Source organism: Cydia splendana, chromosome 23, assembly GCF_910591565.1.
Source record: "Cydia splendana chromosome 23, ilCydSple1.2, whole genome shotgun sequence".
Classification (NCBI taxonomy): domain Eukaryota; kingdom Metazoa; phylum Arthropoda; class Insecta; order Lepidoptera; family Tortricidae; genus Cydia; species Cydia splendana.
In genome coordinates, this window is record NC_085982.1 from 11,870,519 (window position 1) to 11,891,251 (window position 20,733).

The window sequence follows — 20,733 nt, forward strand, 5'->3', positions numbered from 1 at the left end:
GCAAAATAGGCGCAAGACGTCGAGTTGCGGAAAATCGCCCGAACTACAATACAATACAATATATCTCTGGTTAAAAGTAAATTTTCTACATAATTGACTTTGAACATCATTTTGATATATTGAAGCAGGTAACAAAATGCATTGATTGATAGACGAGATTTATTGAAGTTCTTTTTTGGCGTCAACTTTGAGCAAAAGCTTAAATTGATATTTAAAAAAACGCATTCATACTGCGTTTTCCATTCTTATACATTTATACATAATTTATTTTTTTAAATATCCCGCCCAAGATATGAGAAAATTGGCAATTATTGAATTGTGAACCGGTTTTGAAAAGAAAAATATCCGGTTTTCAGTTAGTAGTACAAAGGCAGTAGATTTGTTTAAATCCTAGAGACTAAAATTACATAACCAGCACCCAATTTTCTATTTTTCATCACTGCTCATCAATGCCACATACAATCAAATTGATAATAGCCTTCCCTATAGAAAAAAAATGGTCCTTCGAACCGGATGTATTAGACTTACAATCGTAGAATGTATTTTAATTTCTCATTCACTAAGTTATTTCGGTTTCATTCTGTTTTGCAATTATGATATATTTTGATAATAGAAAAAAACGGACCTCCGAACCGGATTTTAGCCTTTACGATCGTAGAGTGTATTTTAATATAACATTCATTCAGTTATACCGGATTCTTTCTGTTTTGTGATGAAATCAATCTCATCTAAATGGTACTTATTGTCGGTAGTCGATAAGGCGCTATTTCCATATAGCTTCAATTTGAAATCAACCTTATCGACAACCGACAATGTTTTTGGTAGAAAACGTCACAAATGCTGTCGTTATAGAAATAATGGTCCTTCGAGCCGGACATTTTTAGTCTTTAGGATTGTAGTGTTCATTTTGTCATTCAGGATTGAATGAGTATTCGAATGAACCATTCACTCGGTCATCTTAGTTTTGTGGTGGTACAATGGTCCTTGGAGCCGGATTTTAGTCTCTAGGATTTTAGTGTTTATTTTGTCATTCAGGATTGTAATGAGTAGGTATTTGAATGAACCATTCACTCGGTCATTTCGGTCTCGTTCTGCTTCCTGAAGCAGTCTCCGACGGGGAAGAAGTCCCAGCATCGCTGCGTGTACATGTTCCACACGTACGTCTCTTGACCTGTGGGTAAAGATCATAGATATAGGATTTTCTATAGGTATGGCAACGGGAATGCAGTTATTTTTAGCCACCGTGTATATACCTACATAAACCTCACAACCAGTCCCATGCGGACGCACGCGTAGATATATGGGCCACATCTATAGTCATCGGCATAATATGCAGAGTGGCATCCATTTTGGTGTCTTGTATTAAAATATCTAAGATATTTGTATTATAGGTTAAGCTTGTATTCAACACCAAATAAACTATTTCTATTTCTGTATATAATACTGACCTGTGTATTCAGTGTCAGGTTTGTTGATGAGATGCATGAGGAAGAACATGTAGTTAGCGAGATTGTGCTCGCGTTGCACGTGCGTGTCGAACCCGTGCGGTACCTGTAATAAAATAAAAACATTGCATTAATACATTTCGTACATTGTATGTATTCTTAGAGCATTTAATAACCGGAGTCGCCTTTAAGAGCTTACCCCTCTGCCGAAAACCTTGCACAGTTGTGCAAACTTTTGTATGGACTGACGTTTATCTGACATGGCTATTTGTACGTTACATACAAATCATGTACAAATAGCCATACATTTGAGGTGCCCCTCCCCCGCAAAAATCGGCAGACTGTTTTGTACAGAAAATGATAGCCAAGGCGTCTCCTGCAGTTACTAAAATAAATGCTCTATGATTGTATTAAGCACGGCAAACAAGAATTTACGAACGAGTGTGAATTGAAGCCCAAAGCCGAAGGCGAGGGCGTCATTAACGCGAGTTCGTAATTCCTGTACCGCCTGTGGCACACAATGTTTTTCATCACGCTTGTGAGGAAAAAGAAAGGCAAATAAATAAAACTGGCCTAATTTCGTACGTACAGTCACCTGCAATAATATGTTACTCTTCGAAGGCCGCAGAAATATCTGACACGCTCTTATGGCTCTACAAATAAGATCGTGTCAGATATTTTTGCGGCGTGCTTTGTGTAGCATATTATTGCAGGTGACTGTATATTACAGCCTTATAGTTCGTTTTTTTAGCATTAGAAATAAGGTAAACAATCTTGATGTGTCTTTTAATTGAAAAACACATTTAAAAAATATTACGGCAAATATGTAACAATTATGAATCTAATACGATCATTTATATTCTTATGCTTTCATAAGTAATAGGTACTGATTTTTAAAAAGCGTTTTTCAATTAAAAGACCTGTCAAGCTCGCTTACCTTCTTTCAAGTTCTTTCTAATGCTAATAAAACGAACTATAGGATTCGAAATGTAGGATTGATGAAATCTTCAAATTTTCGTATGTCTCTCCGAATATAGTTCTTAAGACTTTTAGGTCTTTAAATTTAAAGAAAACAGAAGATCTTTGGGGCCTGTCTGTCAAAGTATTAGATTCCATTATTGAGTCAATTACACCATACTTAGCTGAGATTTTCAACAGATGCATTGATGCTGGAATTTTTCCAGATATTATGAAACATAGCAAAATTATCCCTCTGTTTAAATCAGGAACAAGAACAGATCCCACGAACTTTAGACCGATTTCAATACTACCGGCATTAAGCAAAGTGTTCGAGAAACTTATTCTGAATCAACTATTGTCACATTTCAACAGAAACAAACTGCTTGATAGCAATCAATTTGGTTTCACCAAAGGTCGATCAACTACTGACGCCGGTGCGGTACTTCTAAAACACATCTTTGATGCCTGGGAAAAAGCTCAAGATGCTGTTGGAATTTTCTGTGATCTGTCAAAGGCATTTGATTGCGTTGATCACGAAAATTTAAAGAGAAAATTAAGCCGCTATGGGATAAAAGCTAGTGCCCTTGACCTGGTCTCATCGTACCTTTCGGATAGAACTCAGCGAGTAGTTATTAATGGAACTCAATCGGCGGGGTCCCCGGTAGCCCTCGGAGTGCCTCAAGGTTCAATTCTTGGTCCCTTCCTGTTTTTGGTATACATTAATGACTTACCAAAAGTTGTGCAAGATAGACATGATACGAGGGTCGCACTGAAAGATTCGGGAATGGGACACTTAGAAATAACATAATAGAAACAGGCATATAATTTATAAAAATCTAACTCTTTATAAAACTTTTAAGGTATATTCCATTTGGTTGTCATTTGTATTTAAGAATTACTGGCAATTTGAAAATTGTATGTCGAACATTATTTGAATTTTTGGCCAAGTGATTTTTCGGATCATATTTTTAAACGGTTTTCAATATGCCCTCAGCGAACAAATAAAAGTTACAATGGGCTTCTGTTATTTTTTTATGAACTAGAGTTCATCGTACGCTCGTTTGCAGTTAAAATTAAATATGAAAGTCACTTTCATTTTATCCCATGGGTGATCTTAAAGAAGCATGTCATTCCAAAGCGACGTCAAAAATTAAAATCGCATTTGTGCTGTTAATTAAAAAGACTGCCAAAAAAGTTGCATATCGGCAGATTTCGACATTCCTAAATATTCATATGACAACAGTAAAAAAATCTCTTATATATATATATATATATATGTAAAAAAACTTCAATTCCGTTGGCTACTCCACGAATTTCATACAAAACCACTAAGGCCCCAAAATCGCCATACAAAAAGGACTTTGGGATTATGAGCCGTGTGCATTACAGAATGATTACTTTCAAAAGAAAATTTATATGCGTGGTCAGTTTGAGTTTAAGTATGTATTAAAATAAAGATTGACCGTCTAGATGCGACAGTTTTCTCTATTCCCGACATTTTCAGTGCAACCCTCGTATAGTGTTATTTGCAGATGACACTTCCCTTATATTTAAAGTGGACAGAAAGGAAAATAGCTTCGAGAGCATTAATGACGCGCTATCTACCATAGTAAACTGGTTTACGGCAAACAATTTGCTTTTGAACGCCAAGAAAACCAAATGCATCAAGTTTACGCTACCTAACGTCAAGCAGGTAAATAACAGCAAGATTAAAATAAAAGGTGATACGCTGGAATTTAAGGATCGAACTGTTTTCCTGGGAGTCACTCTAGACTCCAAACTGCAATGGCATGCACATATAGGCACTCTAGCCGGAAAACTTAGTTCAGCAGCCTATGCAGTGAGGAGAATCAAACAGCTAACAAACGTAGAGACGGCCAGGCTGGTATACTTTAGTTACTTCCATAGTGTTATGTCTTATGGAATTCTGTTGTGGGGAAAAGCGGCAGATATTCAGACAATATTTGTGCTGCAAAAACGAGCTGTATGTTCCATCTATGGACTGGGCGCTCGAGTATCCCTAAGAGAGAAATTCAAAGGAGTTAACATTCTTACCGTTGCATCTCAATACATACTAGAGAATATTATGTATGTTCGGAAAAACATCCATGAATTCAAGGTTAACAGTGATATCCATAACTATAACACTAGAAACAAACATAAGCTTGCTGTGCCCGCCCACCGCCTCCGTAAGGTTAGTACGTCTTTCGTCGGGAACTGTACACGTTTTTATAACAAAGTCCCCACTGATGTAGTGAATTTACCACTTCACAAATTTAAGTCGCACATTAAGCGCTCCTTGTTAAGTAAGGGGTACTACACTGTAAATGATTTTATAAACGATAGAGATGCCTTTAAGCAGGTAGCTTGATTTCATTAGTATAATAAGAGCTAAATAAATATTGTTTTTTTTTTTTACATTGTGAATTAAATATGCTAGTGTCCAGTAGAATTGACACATGAGACAATGATGTTCTCGCTTGATTAAATTGTTTAATTTAATTTTAGTTTTGGACACTTGGAGATCTTATACATCTCTAAGTATTTATTTATATATTTTATTTTTATTTTTGATTGTACATACCTATATTTTTAATGTTTCTGACACTTAGAGACCTTTACATCTCTAAGTCAACTTAGGCTAGTAATTATGTGAAGCTATACTGTCTTTTTATGTAACATACGAGCACAAAATGCCGTGTCTTACAGCTACATGTTATTACTATTTTAATATTATTATAGGCCGGTAGCTTGAACATGTCATGCTCGCTTAAAAGTCTTTGCTTACGGTGGCGTCGTTGATCGGGTCGCCACTTTCCCGAATGAAGGTTGAGGGAGGCGATGGCTGAGATACGCGTCATACTCGTGAACGGGTGCTGTTTGTGGAGACTGGTCTGTTTAAGCTAACACAAGCTATTATACTTAGTAACTATTTTTATTAATTAATTACAGTGAGACGCCTCATTCTGCTCTCGTATGTTTCTTTTCTCTTAATGAATGTATTAATTATACAGGATATTGACTCTTGGAGACCCTATACATCTCTAAGGATAACTTGATAAACTATATAATCTTATAGTTCTGACACCTAGAGACATTTACACCTCTAAATATTATAGATTTTTTTTTTTGTGTTTTGTATCTGTATTTTTTATGTAATTAGACATTAAGAGACCATATACATCTCTTAGTAATTTTAATACGTTAGATTGAATTGTTAGTTTTATTTTATAAAATTGTTGATGTTATTATTTTTGCTTGTAATTATGTAAATTCAATGATGACGTGTAAAAGTGCCCTTGTGGCCTATTTGCTTAATAAATGTTGATGTTGATGTTGATGTTGATGACGGACCGCATTGCCTACGTGTAATTATTTTAGTTCTATATTGCTATTGACACAAACGGCTGGCAACACTATTCTGTACCACAACTCGGCCATCCTGTATTCATAGCTGTCCCCATGAGTCCCCATACATTTCGCAGTCACATATAGTCATAAGTCTAACTTACCAAATCTAGATAGTCCTTGCCCATGCCGCATATAAAGCAGTTGGACTCCATGTCTTCCTTTACTGACTCCAGCTGGTCACGGAGCTCACCGAAGGCGTCGATGATCAAACCTGAAACACGAAAGATGTTTATTGTTTAGGTGATTATACTTTCATGTGTTCAAATTTAGGCTGTCATGAGAGCTTTACGAAATCTTTTTTCGATACTAAAGAACCGTTCTTTAAAAAATGGAAGCAATGGAACTATATTTTAGATATGCAGAACTTTCATGAGTGTCTAAGGAAGTAATTATCAAACCGATGACGTTCTTAGTTGATTTTTTAGGGTTCCGTACCCAAAGGGTAAAAATGGGACCCTATTACTAAGACTCCACTGTCCGTCTGTCTGTCACCAGGCTGTATCTCATGAACCGTGATAGCTAGACAGTTCTCAAGACACGAATGCTGTCTATGTGGTGGAGATGCTGGGATTGAAGTGCCTGACAGCAATTTAATTAAGTACATACATATTTTGTCTGCTTCTTAACCTTTTCGACGCCATGTCAACCACAAAAGCGGTCACCCGGACGCCACGTCACCGAAGTGTCAAAACTGAAATAGAACTTTATAGCATATTGCACGCTCTGTGGTCTGTGACCGATTAATCGGTCTTTGGCGTCGAACCTGCGGTGCGGATATATCGGTTATTGGCGTCCAAAAGGTTAGTTCTCTTCCACTTACCCTGAATGATAGCGAGCAGGATAATGATGATGAAGAAGAAGAAGGAGACATCGAAGATGATGCGCCACACCTCCGAGTCGTCGCCGTCCGGGGGCTCCAGCTCGTCGCCGATGCCGCCGCCCGCGCGCACGCCCTTGTAGATGTTGAACACGAAGCACTGCCAACGGGAACAGTGAACACCCCAATAACCGACATGTTAAGACCCAATATTCGACTCCTTGCTGTCATCTTTATTGCTATGACATTAAGAATGAAAATGTCGATTATTGGAGCTGTGTCGGGCCCTGGCCTCTACGTTAAATATAATAGACAAAATACATGTAGTGCTGAATCGGCATGGATTGGAAGTCCATCACGAGGAGAATTTATGGGCTTATTTAAAAAACGTAGAACAATACTCTAAGACTCTAAGAACAAATTAAAGCCCAATTCCCAAGCTCAGGCCAAGCTCTAGCCGCCCAGAGACCTATAAAAAGTTCTCCCGTTCCATTCTAATTTGAATCGTTATTTCGACAAACCAAAATTGCATTTGTCTTGGCAAGTTTTGACGCGTGGGCGGCTAGAGGTTGAGTATGTAGTTTATTAGATATATGCGAACAAAAATTGTTAGTTCCAAACGCGTTAGTTCCGCGTAGCATTATTCCCGATCGCTTTTTTCCCCACTCGCGCTAGTTCCGCGTAGCATTATTCCCGATCGCATTTTTCCCCATTCGCGTTAGTTCCGCGTTGCATTATTTCCGGTCGCATTTTTCCCCGCTAGAGTTTGTTTTTCAAAAAACATTTAGTTCACAACTTAGCTAGACGGAGCCCCGCGAAGCTAACCTAACGAACCTAACCTACCTAACCTATTAATTTAGTGTGACGTCCATGAAAACATTACACTTTGGGGAAAAAAGTGTAGATAGGTTACGTTCGTTAGGTAGCTTCAGATGCCCGAAGTGCAAACCGCCCAGAAATAGGAGCCCGTCTAAAAATGCGACCGGGAATAATGCTACGCGGAACTAACGCGAGTGGGGAAAAATGCGACCGGGAATAATGCTACGCGGAACTAATGCGAGTGGCGAAAAATGCGACCGGGAATAATGCTACGCGGAACTAACGCGAGTGGCGAAAAATGCGATCGGGAATAATGCTACGCGGAACTAACGCGTTTGGGGCACTGATCTAGCTACTCAAATTGTCAAATTGTTGTGGCTCTCTTAAAAAGTAGTAAAGTGAGATATATATCAAAAGATCTCTTACCGACAACATGTCGTGACAGTTCCTGTTGACCTCGTCGTCCTCCTCCTGAACGTAGAACTTGCGGAAGAAGTTGAATGCGATCACCGTGTATATGTACACTATGATGGTAAGCAGGATCACGGTCAACACCAGCTGGAAATATAAGATAACATTGTCATGAGAAATAAATAATGGCATGTAGAATAAAAAACTAATATTAGCAGTAAGCAGCAAATACAATATAAATTAGATTGAATCGATTTTATAATCGATAGTTCGATAGCGTAGGTATCGATTATAGAACTAGATACCGAATAGTCCTAGCGGTTTCTAAGTACGAATCATAGTGCAAATTTTAGATTTTTTACTATAGCTACAAGCCTATATGCTTGACTGATGTGTAAACTCTGTATCCGAATGGTGGCTAAATTATCCTTTAAAAGAGTGACCGCGTCATTTAGATTTTACTAGTTGATGTGGTTTTCATAAAAGTGTTTTTCTCGCGTTTATCTGTTTCCCGCTGTCCGTCACCGATATCTAAAGCGAATATTTTCTAAATGAATCTCTAAAAGTGGACGCAGTTTAGATTAGGTATGTTCGTTGATGGCCCAATCACGTTCGAAATCGATACAGATTTAGTCCATAATTATTCTCCATCGTATTTTCACGGAAACGTACGAACGTGTCTTGCCATTTCAGGCAGTTTGGGTAAAAAAAGTACTAAGGTTGACTGAAGTAGCATGGCAAATACGAACGTTTCCGAGAAAATACGACGGAAAATACATAGAGGCGGATTTTATTTATTTTTATTTATATGAGCCTAGAGTGTCCCACTGCTGGGCAAAGGCCTCCCTCCTCCCTTTCCACGTATCCCGGTTTTGACCCGTCTCTCACCAGTTCCTATCAAAGGCGTCAAGATCATCTCGCCAACGTCGTCGAGGTTTGCCGGGACCCCGGGTTTGATGTGGGACCCAATTGGTTGTTGTTTTAGCCCACAAGTCATCCGGCATACGGCAAACGTGTCCAGCCCAGTCCCACTTCAGCTTGATTATCAAAGTAAATTATGTAGCCACTGTAAATTTACTGCCATCATTCGACAGAAGATTAAAACTGTTAGAATGCCATTTGACTTTGATTCTTATTCTTTCCCTGATATGTGTGAATTTGTTAAAAATTAAAATTAACGCCAAATGCTCGACTGTAGGCCAAAGGTTATGGCGCCATCGCTCGAAAAGATTGCATCATACCTTTGGCCTACCCTCGGGTAGATGGCGTTAATATTAATATTTAACAAGTTAACACATATCAGTGAAAGAATAAGAATAAAAGTCAAATGGCGTTCTAACAGTTTTAATCTTCTGTCGAAAAATGGCAGTATTCAGTGGCTACATAATTTACCATGACAGTAACTCTCTATTCAAATAGAAGTATTTCCAATTACCTGTTTCCCGTTATGCGTAACGGACTGCAAGATCGTCCTCAGCGTCTTGAAGCCCACAGCAACGTCCAGAAGATGAGCGGCGAAGAAGAAGTTGTTAAAGTTGCCCATCACAGAGAAGCAGAAGTACCACAGTGAATACAGGAAGGAGTTGTCGGTGAATGTGACGCCGGCTTTCCAGAGCTGGTAACGCCAGTCCAGGTTGAGGATGCTGAAATGTTATTACAGATTTGTTGTTAAATGGCTTAACTTGCTAGGTCATCTAGAAGGCTAGGTTTTTGATGTTAGGTTAGGTTAGGTCTATTGACCGACGTACTGACTCAGTGAGAAAAATCCCGATTTTTAGATGTATATCTCTTAATAATCGGTTAAGCTAATATATTCATAAAATTTCGGGTTCTAGTCAGCCTTAATAAATGAACCAAATTTCATATGTTTATGTTTATTAGATTTTGAGTTGCGCAGGGGTTAAAACTGGCTCCAAATGGTTCGTGTAATATAACACACGGCCGCTGCGTCGCCAGTCCTCTGCTTTTGAACTTGACTTGACATTCTGCCGCGTGTCCAGTAAGTATACAAGCCACTTACTATTGGAAGAAGCCCTTATTGCCCGTCTCCTCATGCGCGGCAAACGAGGTCTTCTCCATACCGAGCATGTTGGAGATGCTGTCAAAGTCATACGTCTCGGAGTACTTCGTGCGGACTGTCTTTATCACGAAGAACTTGTCAAAGTAGTTTACCAGCTCAAGACGAAGTCGCAGGCAGAAGCTAGATAGAACTTTTCTATATCTAAAAAGTATACACGCCTAAATCCCTATGCGGTTTAAGAGGAATTTTCTCCCTTGGACGCTCCGGTTGTGGAATGAGCTCCCTGCCGATGTATTCTCGAAGGGCTACTGAGGGCCTACCGCGAACCACGTTCGACGTATTGCCTCTCTGTCGCACTTGTAAATTCGTACTTAAGTGTGACAGAGAGACAACACGTCGAACGTGGTTCGTGGTAGGCCCTCTGTATGGGGTATGCTTCAAAACAGCATGTAACACCCTCAACGGTGACATCAACGGTGTCTGCTTACCAGGCGGGCTGTATGCTTGTTAGCCACCAATGTGGCATTAAAAAAACTTACTATTGGAAGAAGCCCTTATTGCCCGTCTCCTCATGCGCCGCGAACGACGTCTTCTCCATACCGAGCATGTTGGAGATGCTGTCAAAGTCATACGTCTCGGAGTACTTCGTGCGGACTTTCTTCTTCACGAACTTGTCCCAATAGTTCACGGGGAACGATCTGTAATTAATAGGAAATAATATATAGGAATTAAAATGTATTTTAAGAGAAGAATATCGTTCAAATCTTTGTTTAATCTAGGCTTGAACAGGTCATAAAATTTAATTTTTTGCACTCCGGCCGGAAAGCGTCAACCTCGGCCAGTAAAAAAGGAAACCTCAGATCACATGACTATCTACCTCGACTTCGCCTTAGCCAACAATTACATGTGATCTGAGACATTTCTTACTTTATTGACCTATGTCTTGTCTTTTAATTTAACTGGTTTTGTTTGACGTAAATAATAGTAGATTGTACAACAAGGGCATAAAGTCACCTCGTCTACTATTTTGGTCTTCGCTTCGCTCAGACCAAAAAATTGCCTCGGGAAAAAATGGACATTTATGCTCTTGTTGTACACTCAGCTTTTCAGTTCGATTGCGAGGAAAATAAAACACATTTTCACGGCAATTTACACCACGAAATTGTCGTAAAGCGAAAGAACATAATACATAACCAATTCCCGCCAACTAGCTTTTTAATTTTTTTTTAAATTTTCAACATGTGATCAGAGTTTCAGACGCTTGGTTTTCTGCCAAGTCAAATATTTCGGAGCATTTTTGAACGATAATCGACTCCTATTTTATGCGATTTACTAAATTTAATGACAGAAAATACGGATTTCTAATAAATTGTAGCATAAAATAAAATAATATAACAAGTTTTGTCATCTACTTAATTTTATTGCTCAGTAAAATTGTGCAATATGCTTTAACTGTTTGGCTGTTGAGACCGATTACCTTAGTCTTAGAATTTTTTTTTACTTTTATGCTCTAGAGCATAAAATGCGATTTTATGTCGTCTACGCACGACATAAAGGTGCACTTTTTGAGCATGAGAAGTGAAAATATATTTTCTTTCTTTCTTTCTTTACCACATGTAATATAATTCTTTAAGCGTTTCATTTGTAAACCCATAAAAGCGTGTTGTATATTTTTGGACTCTAATAGGGTACTTCGCCAGTAACTGGCCACCTGTTAGTAATTGGCCACCCTAAACTAATAATGAATTCTATTTACCTATAAACAGAATTCATTTTAGGATAAGGTGGCTAGTTATTGAAAGCTGGCCAGTTATTGAAACCTTATATGTACGGTCAGCCAAGAAAGTGGTTTACCATTTTTCGACTCTATCATCTGATAGATCTGATCTGATCTGATGATCACTATACTAAAATTATTTCTGTTTATAGGTGTATCAAATTCATTCTTAGTTTAGGGTGGCCAGTTATTGGCCGGTGGCCATTCATCAAAATTAAAGACACGTACTTGGCAGAGATGACAAGTTTGTCCCAATGGCTCTTAATGTCATCGTCTTCAGGTTGCTCGGCGATGTAGAGACCGTCGAATTCAAGTCGTCGTGCTATCTCTTTCTCGCGCTTGAAGATGGCTAGCGGTACCTGAATATGGAAAACAATTATAACAATGACGAAAATCCACAGATTATAAATGGATCCAGTATTCAGGAATCCAAAAAAGTATTGTCTGTGGTTTATGTATCTTTGGATTTGGCATATTTTATGACATGTTTTTTTTATAATCGATTGGGGCGATCTGCGTTACGCTATGCGCGGTTATCCATATATATTGACAATATTGTCGTGCGTTTCTGGATAATATCATTGGATATTCTAGGATCTTCGCAGCAGTTTCGACATGAATTAGGTACATTTAATTTATCAGATACGATAAGATAAAATATACTTTATTCAAGTAGGCATATTACAATGCGCTTATGAACGTCAAATAAAGCTACACCGGCTTCAACCCTACACCTCTGCCTCGTGAAGATTTAAATCCCCCCTCAATTAGAGGAGGGTATCCCAATATGGGACCGGAAACTAATTCGGCGGGACACGTCTTTTCATGACATTACATCTTATAATTAACATGCATTACGAGTAAATAAAAACAAATACAATTTAAATTACTACAGAATTCATGCAATTATACACAGTAGGGACTTTTCTTTATATAAATATATATGTACATGAAATCATACAAATACGTAGCTCTTTCACAAAACATATCAAATTCATACAAAAGGAAAAGAAAATACAGTTAATAAAAGAAGAAGAATCTGTATTCATGTTGATAAAATGTTAGAGGTTAGCATGTCTTCTTCTGTCAGTGATGTAACATTTTACCTTGAGATGGTAGTATCCGATGAGGATGGCTAATGAGACGACAGAATGCAAAACGGCGGCCGCTTTGATAACGTGTTCCATGTAGAAGAAATCCTCGTCTATATGTACTATTTCTAACGGATCCTCATCTTCACCGGATTCGCCACTGCCTATAAAAAGCATTTAAATTAACAAATAAGATCACGTAAAAAAAACCGCATCGAAATCGGTTCATTCGTTTGAGAGCTACAGACGGACATTGGCGTCAAGCGTATAAAGGATGACTCACATTAGACCGGACTGTGCCCGGGCCGAGGCGTCCGACATGTCATTTTCTATGACGGCTGATCGGTGATCACGTGGTGCTTTCCATAGAAAACGAAGCGCCGGAAGCTCCGGCCCGGTCTAACGTGAGTCACCTCTTTTTGCGTCGGGCGTTAAAAAGCAATAAAAACGCGTCAATAGGGAATGTTACGCAAAATTCTGCGTAGCGGGCGCCACTAGCACAAAGAGGGCCTTGATGCATCGATGTCACTTTTATTCGTATCAAATTATCTGTGAAAACTTATGTAGGTATGTATTAGTTACTCTATGGTTTACGATAAGTGCTAGCGCTGCACTCTGGCGGCAGAACATTGCAGTAATACCCCCTATTTCAATAGAATTGGGACACAAAGTGACCAGTTTTTTATGTAAGGACAGGCTCACTCCGCGATTTCGTCGCGTCGCTACAAGTAGATGCGGCCACACCAGTTTTGGTGTCTAGCCATAGTATTTGCCACGCACCGCTATGGAACGGATGCCTGCTCGCACTTGCGCTTGTATCTCTCGTAATAGACGCGTTTTGTTAGAGATTGAATCTATACTATTATTTATTATGTGGTAAGGATTAATATAGATAGATCAAAAATGTCTGTAGCATTCAAAACGGCCTTACTTTCCAAAAGTGTATTTGGAATGGCACCTAAAATATATATTAACCTCCCAAAACCCATATTAAACTGTAATAATTTACAACATTTTAAGAAAATTTTTCGTGACTTTTTATCAAAATAATTGGCCAAGCACGAAGTCAAGAATACGGTGTTCAGTACGGCTACCACCAGTTTTGACATTGACATAACGCTCACGTTTACGTAACTTACTTTCTATGCATCTCGCTCGTACTCGCATATGCGAGCAATAGTGCAAGCGAGATGTACAGAAAGTAAATTACGTAGACGTGAGCGTTATGTCAATGTTAAAACTGATGGTAGAGGCTCTTAGCACCGTTCCCTTTCTATATACGCCTTACTAACTCTATGTGCTCTATTGTAAAAAAAAAAACACAACGAGTGAAGTGAAGAACGGAATTCTTAATTTGAATTTTTTCAGATAAACTGCAATAATAAATATGATTCTTACTGATAATAAATATGTTGGAAAGCGCGTTCGAAATTTAAACTTATTTGCAATATAATAAGGTTGTATTTTGTAGATCTCTCTCATACTTATAGTAGGCTATTCAGAAAAAAAAAAATATCCCACAAAAATAAGCAAGCAGAATTAAATTTTGTATCAAAGACATAAGTCATAAATTTCAATGCCAAAGTTTTAACTAAGGATCTTTCTCGCTAAAACTACTTCCTAATATGAAATGACCAGTGTAAGCATCAGTTAGCTAGCCCTAAGCAACCAAAGATCAGGCTGCAGTTGAAAAACTAATAAAGATAAAGTTAACCTGATAATTTTCCCGCCGTCTTCATGCTTGTTTTGGTTGGATATTGACTGGTCAGCTGCCTGTTAGCTATAGTTTTCGCGAAAATCGCCAGGACAGAGGTGAAAATTTTTGTATGAAAACTTGCAACTTTAAATGCATTTTTTATCGAAACTATTGCACTCTAAAATGAAGTCAAAATCAGTACATCGACTCAAATTTTGCAAGCTTTCTAATGGTACCCCACACGATTCTTACAAATAAAAAAAAATTCTGGCTACCCCTCTCAACCCCCTAAATTTCCCCCTAAAATCAGAAATAAGCAGTTTTGACTTATTCACAGTGTTAGTGATGGTACTTGCCATAACTATTCCAAATTTTAGGTACCTACATCAAACGGTCTTTGAGAAAAACGCATTTAACCGATTTGCAAGACCGAAGTGATCCCATAAGAGCACCGTGAACAAAGTTTTGTACGGTGCTCTAAAAAGCCTACTACTCCATTCAAGAGTACCTCTGTGACAAATCTTAACATTATCGCCGTAATATTAGATATCAGACCGCTTTTGTTAAATTATAAATATGTAAATAATATTTTTGCATGACTTATGTTTTAAGTAGTATACTGGAAGCAGTTATGCATCGCTCCCATATATAACCCAATTTTTTTTATTAAGCTATGAGCTTCATCACATACTGTAAGTAGTTATAAGTTTGACAGTTTGTACGCCTAATATTGCGAGAACATGGTGATTCTATATTAAATCATGTTCCATCATTGTATATACCCATGTTCTACAGACAATGAACGAATTATGAATAATGTCAAGTTGCTTACCATCTCCACTTCCTGAACCTGCCCCCGAGCCTGAACCGCTGACAATGTCTCCGAGACCCGAGCCCTCGTCGTCACCCTCCAGCGTCGATACCTGAAGAACAAAAAAGTATTTCTATAGTGCCTAAAGAGGTTGATAAATCTCTAAAATATTCCCCTATTAAAAAAGGGGGCCGCTGCGTACTGTATTTTGTATTTAAGTACCTTAAGAATACATCAAACTAGTTTTTATGTTGCTGGATTCGTCGATCTATGAGTCCAAAGTTAAAACGGCCGTTTTTGTTTTGAGTTCATAGATCGACGAATCCAGCAACATAAAAACTAGTTTGATGTAATCAAAAGGTACTTAAATACAAAATACAGTACGTAGCGACCCCCTTTTTTTAAATACCTATCGTTAAATTTAAATAATCACGATTATTTAGCAGTGGCGCTAGTGTGCACGTTGATGGGCTCTTAAAGACTTCCTTGGTGAAGAAAATCTAGGAACCTTGAGACTGATTTTAAAGTAAGCTGCTGAAATCCCAAACGAATACCATCATCATCGTACCATATTTAAGAGTAAGAGTCTTGTCGGCGGAGCAATTTTTGGAGGTTTTCTGCCTTCTCTTTTTTTTTCTTTTTCTTTTTTCTTCTTTGAACTTGATATTGAAAGGAAAGGAAAATGAAAGGAAGGAACCAGCCGGAAAAAAGTATGTTCTTCTTAGTCGCCCTGTTCTTATGAGATCATGGTCTCAGTAATACAGCAGGTGTCAGTTTAAGCAATTTTGTCTCAACATTATTATATCAGCAGAATTATTACTCACCTTATAGAAGAGTAGTACGAAGTTGATACAGAAGGCCAGGATAAGCGCGCAGTACTTCAGGTTGTAGAAATTCCTCGCAAGGAAGGAAACAGCTCGCTTGGTGTATTGGGAGATGTCTACTTGAGACACGGCGGACGGGGTCGGCGCTTGCACTGCCTGTTGGGAGAAACAGAGGTTATAGGGTAATTTGCCAGTAACTGGCCACCCTAAACTAAAAATAAGTTACTAACAGGTGGCCAGTTAGTGGCGAATTACCCTACAATTGTAAAATATACGTATATTGACTTTGGTTTTTTTGTAATCGATTATTCTTTTTAATCAATTAATTTCTAATAGACTGTAAGAAATATTTATGTGTGCAACGTTCCAAAAATTCGGCACCCAGCATGCTGATACGCCAAAAAAAAAATTAACAGCATTAGATTTAAAACATTATTTGCCAATAATCCCAGTCGAAGTCTGGAAGCGCCTCGGAAACTATGGAGTAGTTTGGCTGTATAAGTTGTTTAACAAACTAATGGAAGGGCACTCTATGCCCGACTCGTGGAGAAACAGCATTTTAATCCCTTTCTATAAAGGAAAAGGAGACGTGAGAGAATGCAGTAATTATAGGGCTATAAAGCTAATGTCTCACACGCTTAAAATTTGGGAGCATATCTTAAATAATAGATTAAAAACCTTTATATCGCTCACACAAAATCAATGCAGGTTTGTAGCAGAGAGAAGTTCATCCGACGCTATTCAAACGGTGAGGACCATGATCGAAAAAGCCAAAATAAACAAGACAAACCTTCAAATGGTTTTTATAGATTTGGAGAAGGCGTTAGATCATGTTCCGCGCGATCTCATTTGGGAAGCTCTAAGACAGCAACTAGTACCAGAGTTTTACATATATCTTATACAAGATATGTATAAGGACATTACTACTCAAGTCTTAAGCCCAGCTGGCAAAGGGGAAAAGTTTGAAATCAGCGTAGGGGTACATCAAGGTTCCACTCTAAGCCCATTGATTTTCAATACCGTCATGGATCATCTCACGAAAACATGTCAAAAGCCTCTGCCCTGGAACATTCTTTACGCCGATGATGTTGTTCTAATCTCGGATAGCGTGGAGGAACTTCGGCGGAGTTTGGACTCTTGGGTAGGGGCACTGGAAACCAATGGCCTTAAAATTAGCAGAAAGAAGACCGAACACATGTCCTGCATTTTCGATAATGTCACCAATCCCGAAAGTATCAAGATTATGATAGGATATACGTTTGTACCTACAGTTACGCAATTTAAATATCTAGGCTCTGTGCTCAGCAATGACGGCAAAATTGACAATGACGTTACGCACAGAACTACAACTGGATGGATGAAGTGGCGTCAACTCACAGGCGTGATGTGCGACAGAAAGATGCCGCTCAAAGTAAAAGGGCATCTGTATAAGACCGCAATAAGACCGGCTGTTCTGTATGGGTCAGAATGTTGGGCAACCAATAAGCAGCATCTGAACAAGCTGCACATCACAGAAATGCGTATGCTACGCTGGTCAGCCGGTGTCACGCTACTGGATAGAATCCGAAATCAGTATGTCAGAGGAAGTTTCAAGATTGCCCCGATTGTCGAAAAGGTCAAGGAGAAACGCTTAAGATGGTATGGTCACGTCCAAAGGCGTTCAGAGGACCATGTGGTGAAGCTTGCCCTAAAACTGCCAACCACCACACGCAACTCAGGCAGACCACCTGGTGGACGACGGTTGAAAAATACCTAAAGGAAGCTCATTTAAATAAAGACGTAGCGCAAGACCGCGCTAGATGGAAATTGAGGACAAGGAAGGCCGACCCCAAGTAAATGGGAACATGTCTAGCAGGAAGAAGAAGATTTGCCAATAATGAGATACTTGATAATACATAATCAAAAATCGTTATGCTAAAGTGAAATACAATCAGTCTTACTAGCTAACTACGCAACGGCTTTGACAGGACTAAATATATTATAAACGTCATATTTTCACAGAAAATTGACGTTAATATGGTGACATTTCCACACTCTGTCATCGTAAAGTCAATGCCAAATTTCAGCTCTAATTGCTAGCAGTGCCAGTCGCTTAAGCCATTTTAATCTTCTAAAAGTAGGTTGATGGATGACATTCAGAAAAAGCTGTATTACCTTCTTGGAACGAAAATATGTTCTTTGAGATCCTGGCTGCATTAAAGCAAATCAAAATATTACTACACTAAAATCTACTCTAAGATTAAGCTAAAGCACCATAAACATAATAAAATAAAAAGTAACGTTACTCGTTTAACTATTTGAACTTCATTACTTAGTTTATATGAACCCTTTCATCAACATCTAGTCAGAATGATCGCTCGATGGTGTAACTGTAAAGCAAATTATCATCGCCAATAATGGTGGTGATAATATGAGGCAGCTTTACAATGGTCAGCTGAGAATGATTTTAACTTGCTTTTTATAAGCTTGTGTAGATATTGTACCTTTTTGCTCTCAGCTTCGATAGCGGACATAGCGGCTTGCTGCGCTGCCTGGGCTTCTAATCTCTCCTGCGCTTGCTTCTTCGCTTGTTCTCCACTGAAACATCAAATTAAAAATTATAAATATCATTCATAGAAGGGAAAGTTGAAGTAAACATGAAGAAGGGAAGACCAAGGAGAGCGTACATGGATCAAATAAAGGTAAAGATCAACGTCGTGTCGTATCAGGCTGTCAAAGAGAAGGCAGAGGACCGCCAAACATGGAAATTGCTCCACCGACAAGAGTCATACTCTTAAATATATGATGATGATGAAATATCATTCGACCGGACCGACAGTTATGTATGTTACAATTTGGTGCCGTGACCAGGATGTATTATACTTTAGGTAAAAAATTAACCAACTTGAATACTAAATTACATTCACCGTTGACTCGTGGGCAGATAGAGCTTGCCTAGGCAGGACTAAAGATAAACTATACAATTTAAGCTATAAATCATTGTAGTCCATTTTATTTATTCGTATTCACCCGAGCAAGCAGGGTTCAGAAGAAACTTTGGCACAATAGACCATATTCACACTGTCAAGCAGCTACTTCAAAAATACAATGAATACAAGAAGCCTCTGTACATGGCGTTCATTGACTATTCAAAGGCATTTGACAGCTTGAACCAAAATCACATCTGGAAAAGCTTAAAGGAGCAAGGAGTAAATGAAACTTATACCCGTGTCATCAAAGACATTTACCAAAAAAGCAAGGGAATGATAAAACTAGAGTCTAAAGGAAAGGAATTCCCCATCGAGAGAGGAGTAAGACAAGGGGACCCTTTATCACCCAAGCTTTTCTCTGCAGTGCTTGAAAAAGTCTTCAGAAAACTCGACTGGGAGGAGTATGGACTCAACATAAATGGCAGAAGACTAAACAACCTCAGATTCGCGGACGACCTAGTACTGATGGAGGAAGATCCCAAAAAATTGGAGCTTATGGTTCAAAACTTGTGCGAGGTAACTCGTGGGATTGGAAAAGAACGCAAATAAAACAAAAATGATGACAAACACAACAAAAGTAAATATAACAATAGATGGAAGCGCTTTCGAATATGTCGATGAGTATGTGTACCTGGGTCAAATTATTTCCCCCAAAGACCAAATGACGAAGGAAGTCGACAAAAGAATAGCATGACAACGGACATAATCAAGCGTATAGACCAACAAATTAAAGTGGATGTGGACAGGTCACATGCTGCGAGACAATAGGGAAAAATGGAGCAAACAAGTGACACACTGGTACCCACCCGGCTGTAAGCGCAAAACCGGAAAATAAATAACCAGATGGGAAGATGACATCCAGCTTACTCTAGGACCCCACTGGACTAGAGTTGCCTTGGATAGACAGCATTGGAGAGAGTTGGAAGAGGCCTATGCCGACAGGCACACGACATTAAGAGACATTCTATAATATAAACAATGTACATCCACAAACTAAATATCGAATCTGTATTTACAAGTGCCTCTCATATATGGATTAAAGGCTTATTTAATTTAATTTAATTAATTCACCCGAGCAGGCTGGGATAGTATGGTCATGTAAAAAGAGGTCCTTCGGACTACGTAGGAAATTTGGCACTACAACTTTCCATCCCAGGTCGAAGATCCAGCGGCAGACCCGGAACAAGATGGAAGGATGTAAAGGATATGAGTGAGTGCAAGTTATCCGAGGACGATGTCGTGGACAGGGCGAAGTGGAGAAGGTTAAGCAGGAAAGCTGATCCCACCACCATGTGGAATAGATAGCTAGGAAAAGAGAGAGTATTTACCCGAGCAGGTCTATCAAAGATGGCGGCTGTTGTTCCTCAGAGTGTTCCACTGCCTCGTCGGGTGAAGCTTCTGCTTCCTCGCCAGAAGATGGCGTGGATGTGGTCGGGGATTCGTGCGGTTTCACTTGGATTCTGATAAAAAAAGTTATTTTAGTACATTGAAGTTATACAAATGGAGAAATATATAAAGATAGGTACAATAAATGATAAAAATTAAATAGCTTATACATACTATACAGTACAGCGCTAAGCGTCGGTACCGTGACTCAAGAAAAAATATTGTTTTTACTTTGTATAAAGTTCTCCACACGTGTTGCATTTTTGTGAAATAAATAATAATGGAAATATAGTAAT

At 38.7% G+C, this 20,733-nt stretch overlaps 1 protein-coding gene across 1 annotated transcript in view; it reads right to left on the minus strand.

The window, feature by feature from the left end:
- Positions 1 to 990: 990 nt before the first annotated feature.
- Positions 991 to 20,733, minus strand: part of LOC134801880 (ryanodine receptor) — a 228,446-nt gene continuing 208,703 nt past the window's right edge. Inside the window, exons 103-115 of the mRNA XM_063774533.1 lie at positions 20,380 to 20,511; positions 18,566 to 18,659; positions 16,083 to 16,238; positions 15,280 to 15,370; positions 12,767 to 12,915; positions 11,889 to 12,019; positions 10,423 to 10,581; positions 9,299 to 9,506; positions 7,879 to 8,010; positions 6,637 to 6,793; positions 5,918 to 6,027; positions 1,449 to 1,551; positions 991 to 1,171 (exon numbers count right to left, since the gene is read on the minus strand). Of these exons, the coding sequence (XP_063630603.1) occupies positions 1,068 to 1,171; positions 1,449 to 1,551; positions 5,918 to 6,027; positions 6,637 to 6,793; positions 7,879 to 8,010; positions 9,299 to 9,506; positions 10,423 to 10,581; positions 11,889 to 12,019; positions 12,767 to 12,915; positions 15,280 to 15,370; positions 16,083 to 16,238; positions 18,566 to 18,659; positions 20,380 to 20,511 (1,726 nt within the window). The 3' untranslated portion in view covers positions 991 to 1,067. The remainder of the gene's footprint in view (positions 1,172 to 1,448; positions 1,552 to 5,917; positions 6,028 to 6,636; positions 6,794 to 7,878; positions 8,011 to 9,298; positions 9,507 to 10,422; positions 10,582 to 11,888; positions 12,020 to 12,766; positions 12,916 to 15,279; positions 15,371 to 16,082; positions 16,239 to 18,565; positions 18,660 to 20,379; positions 20,512 to 20,733) is intronic.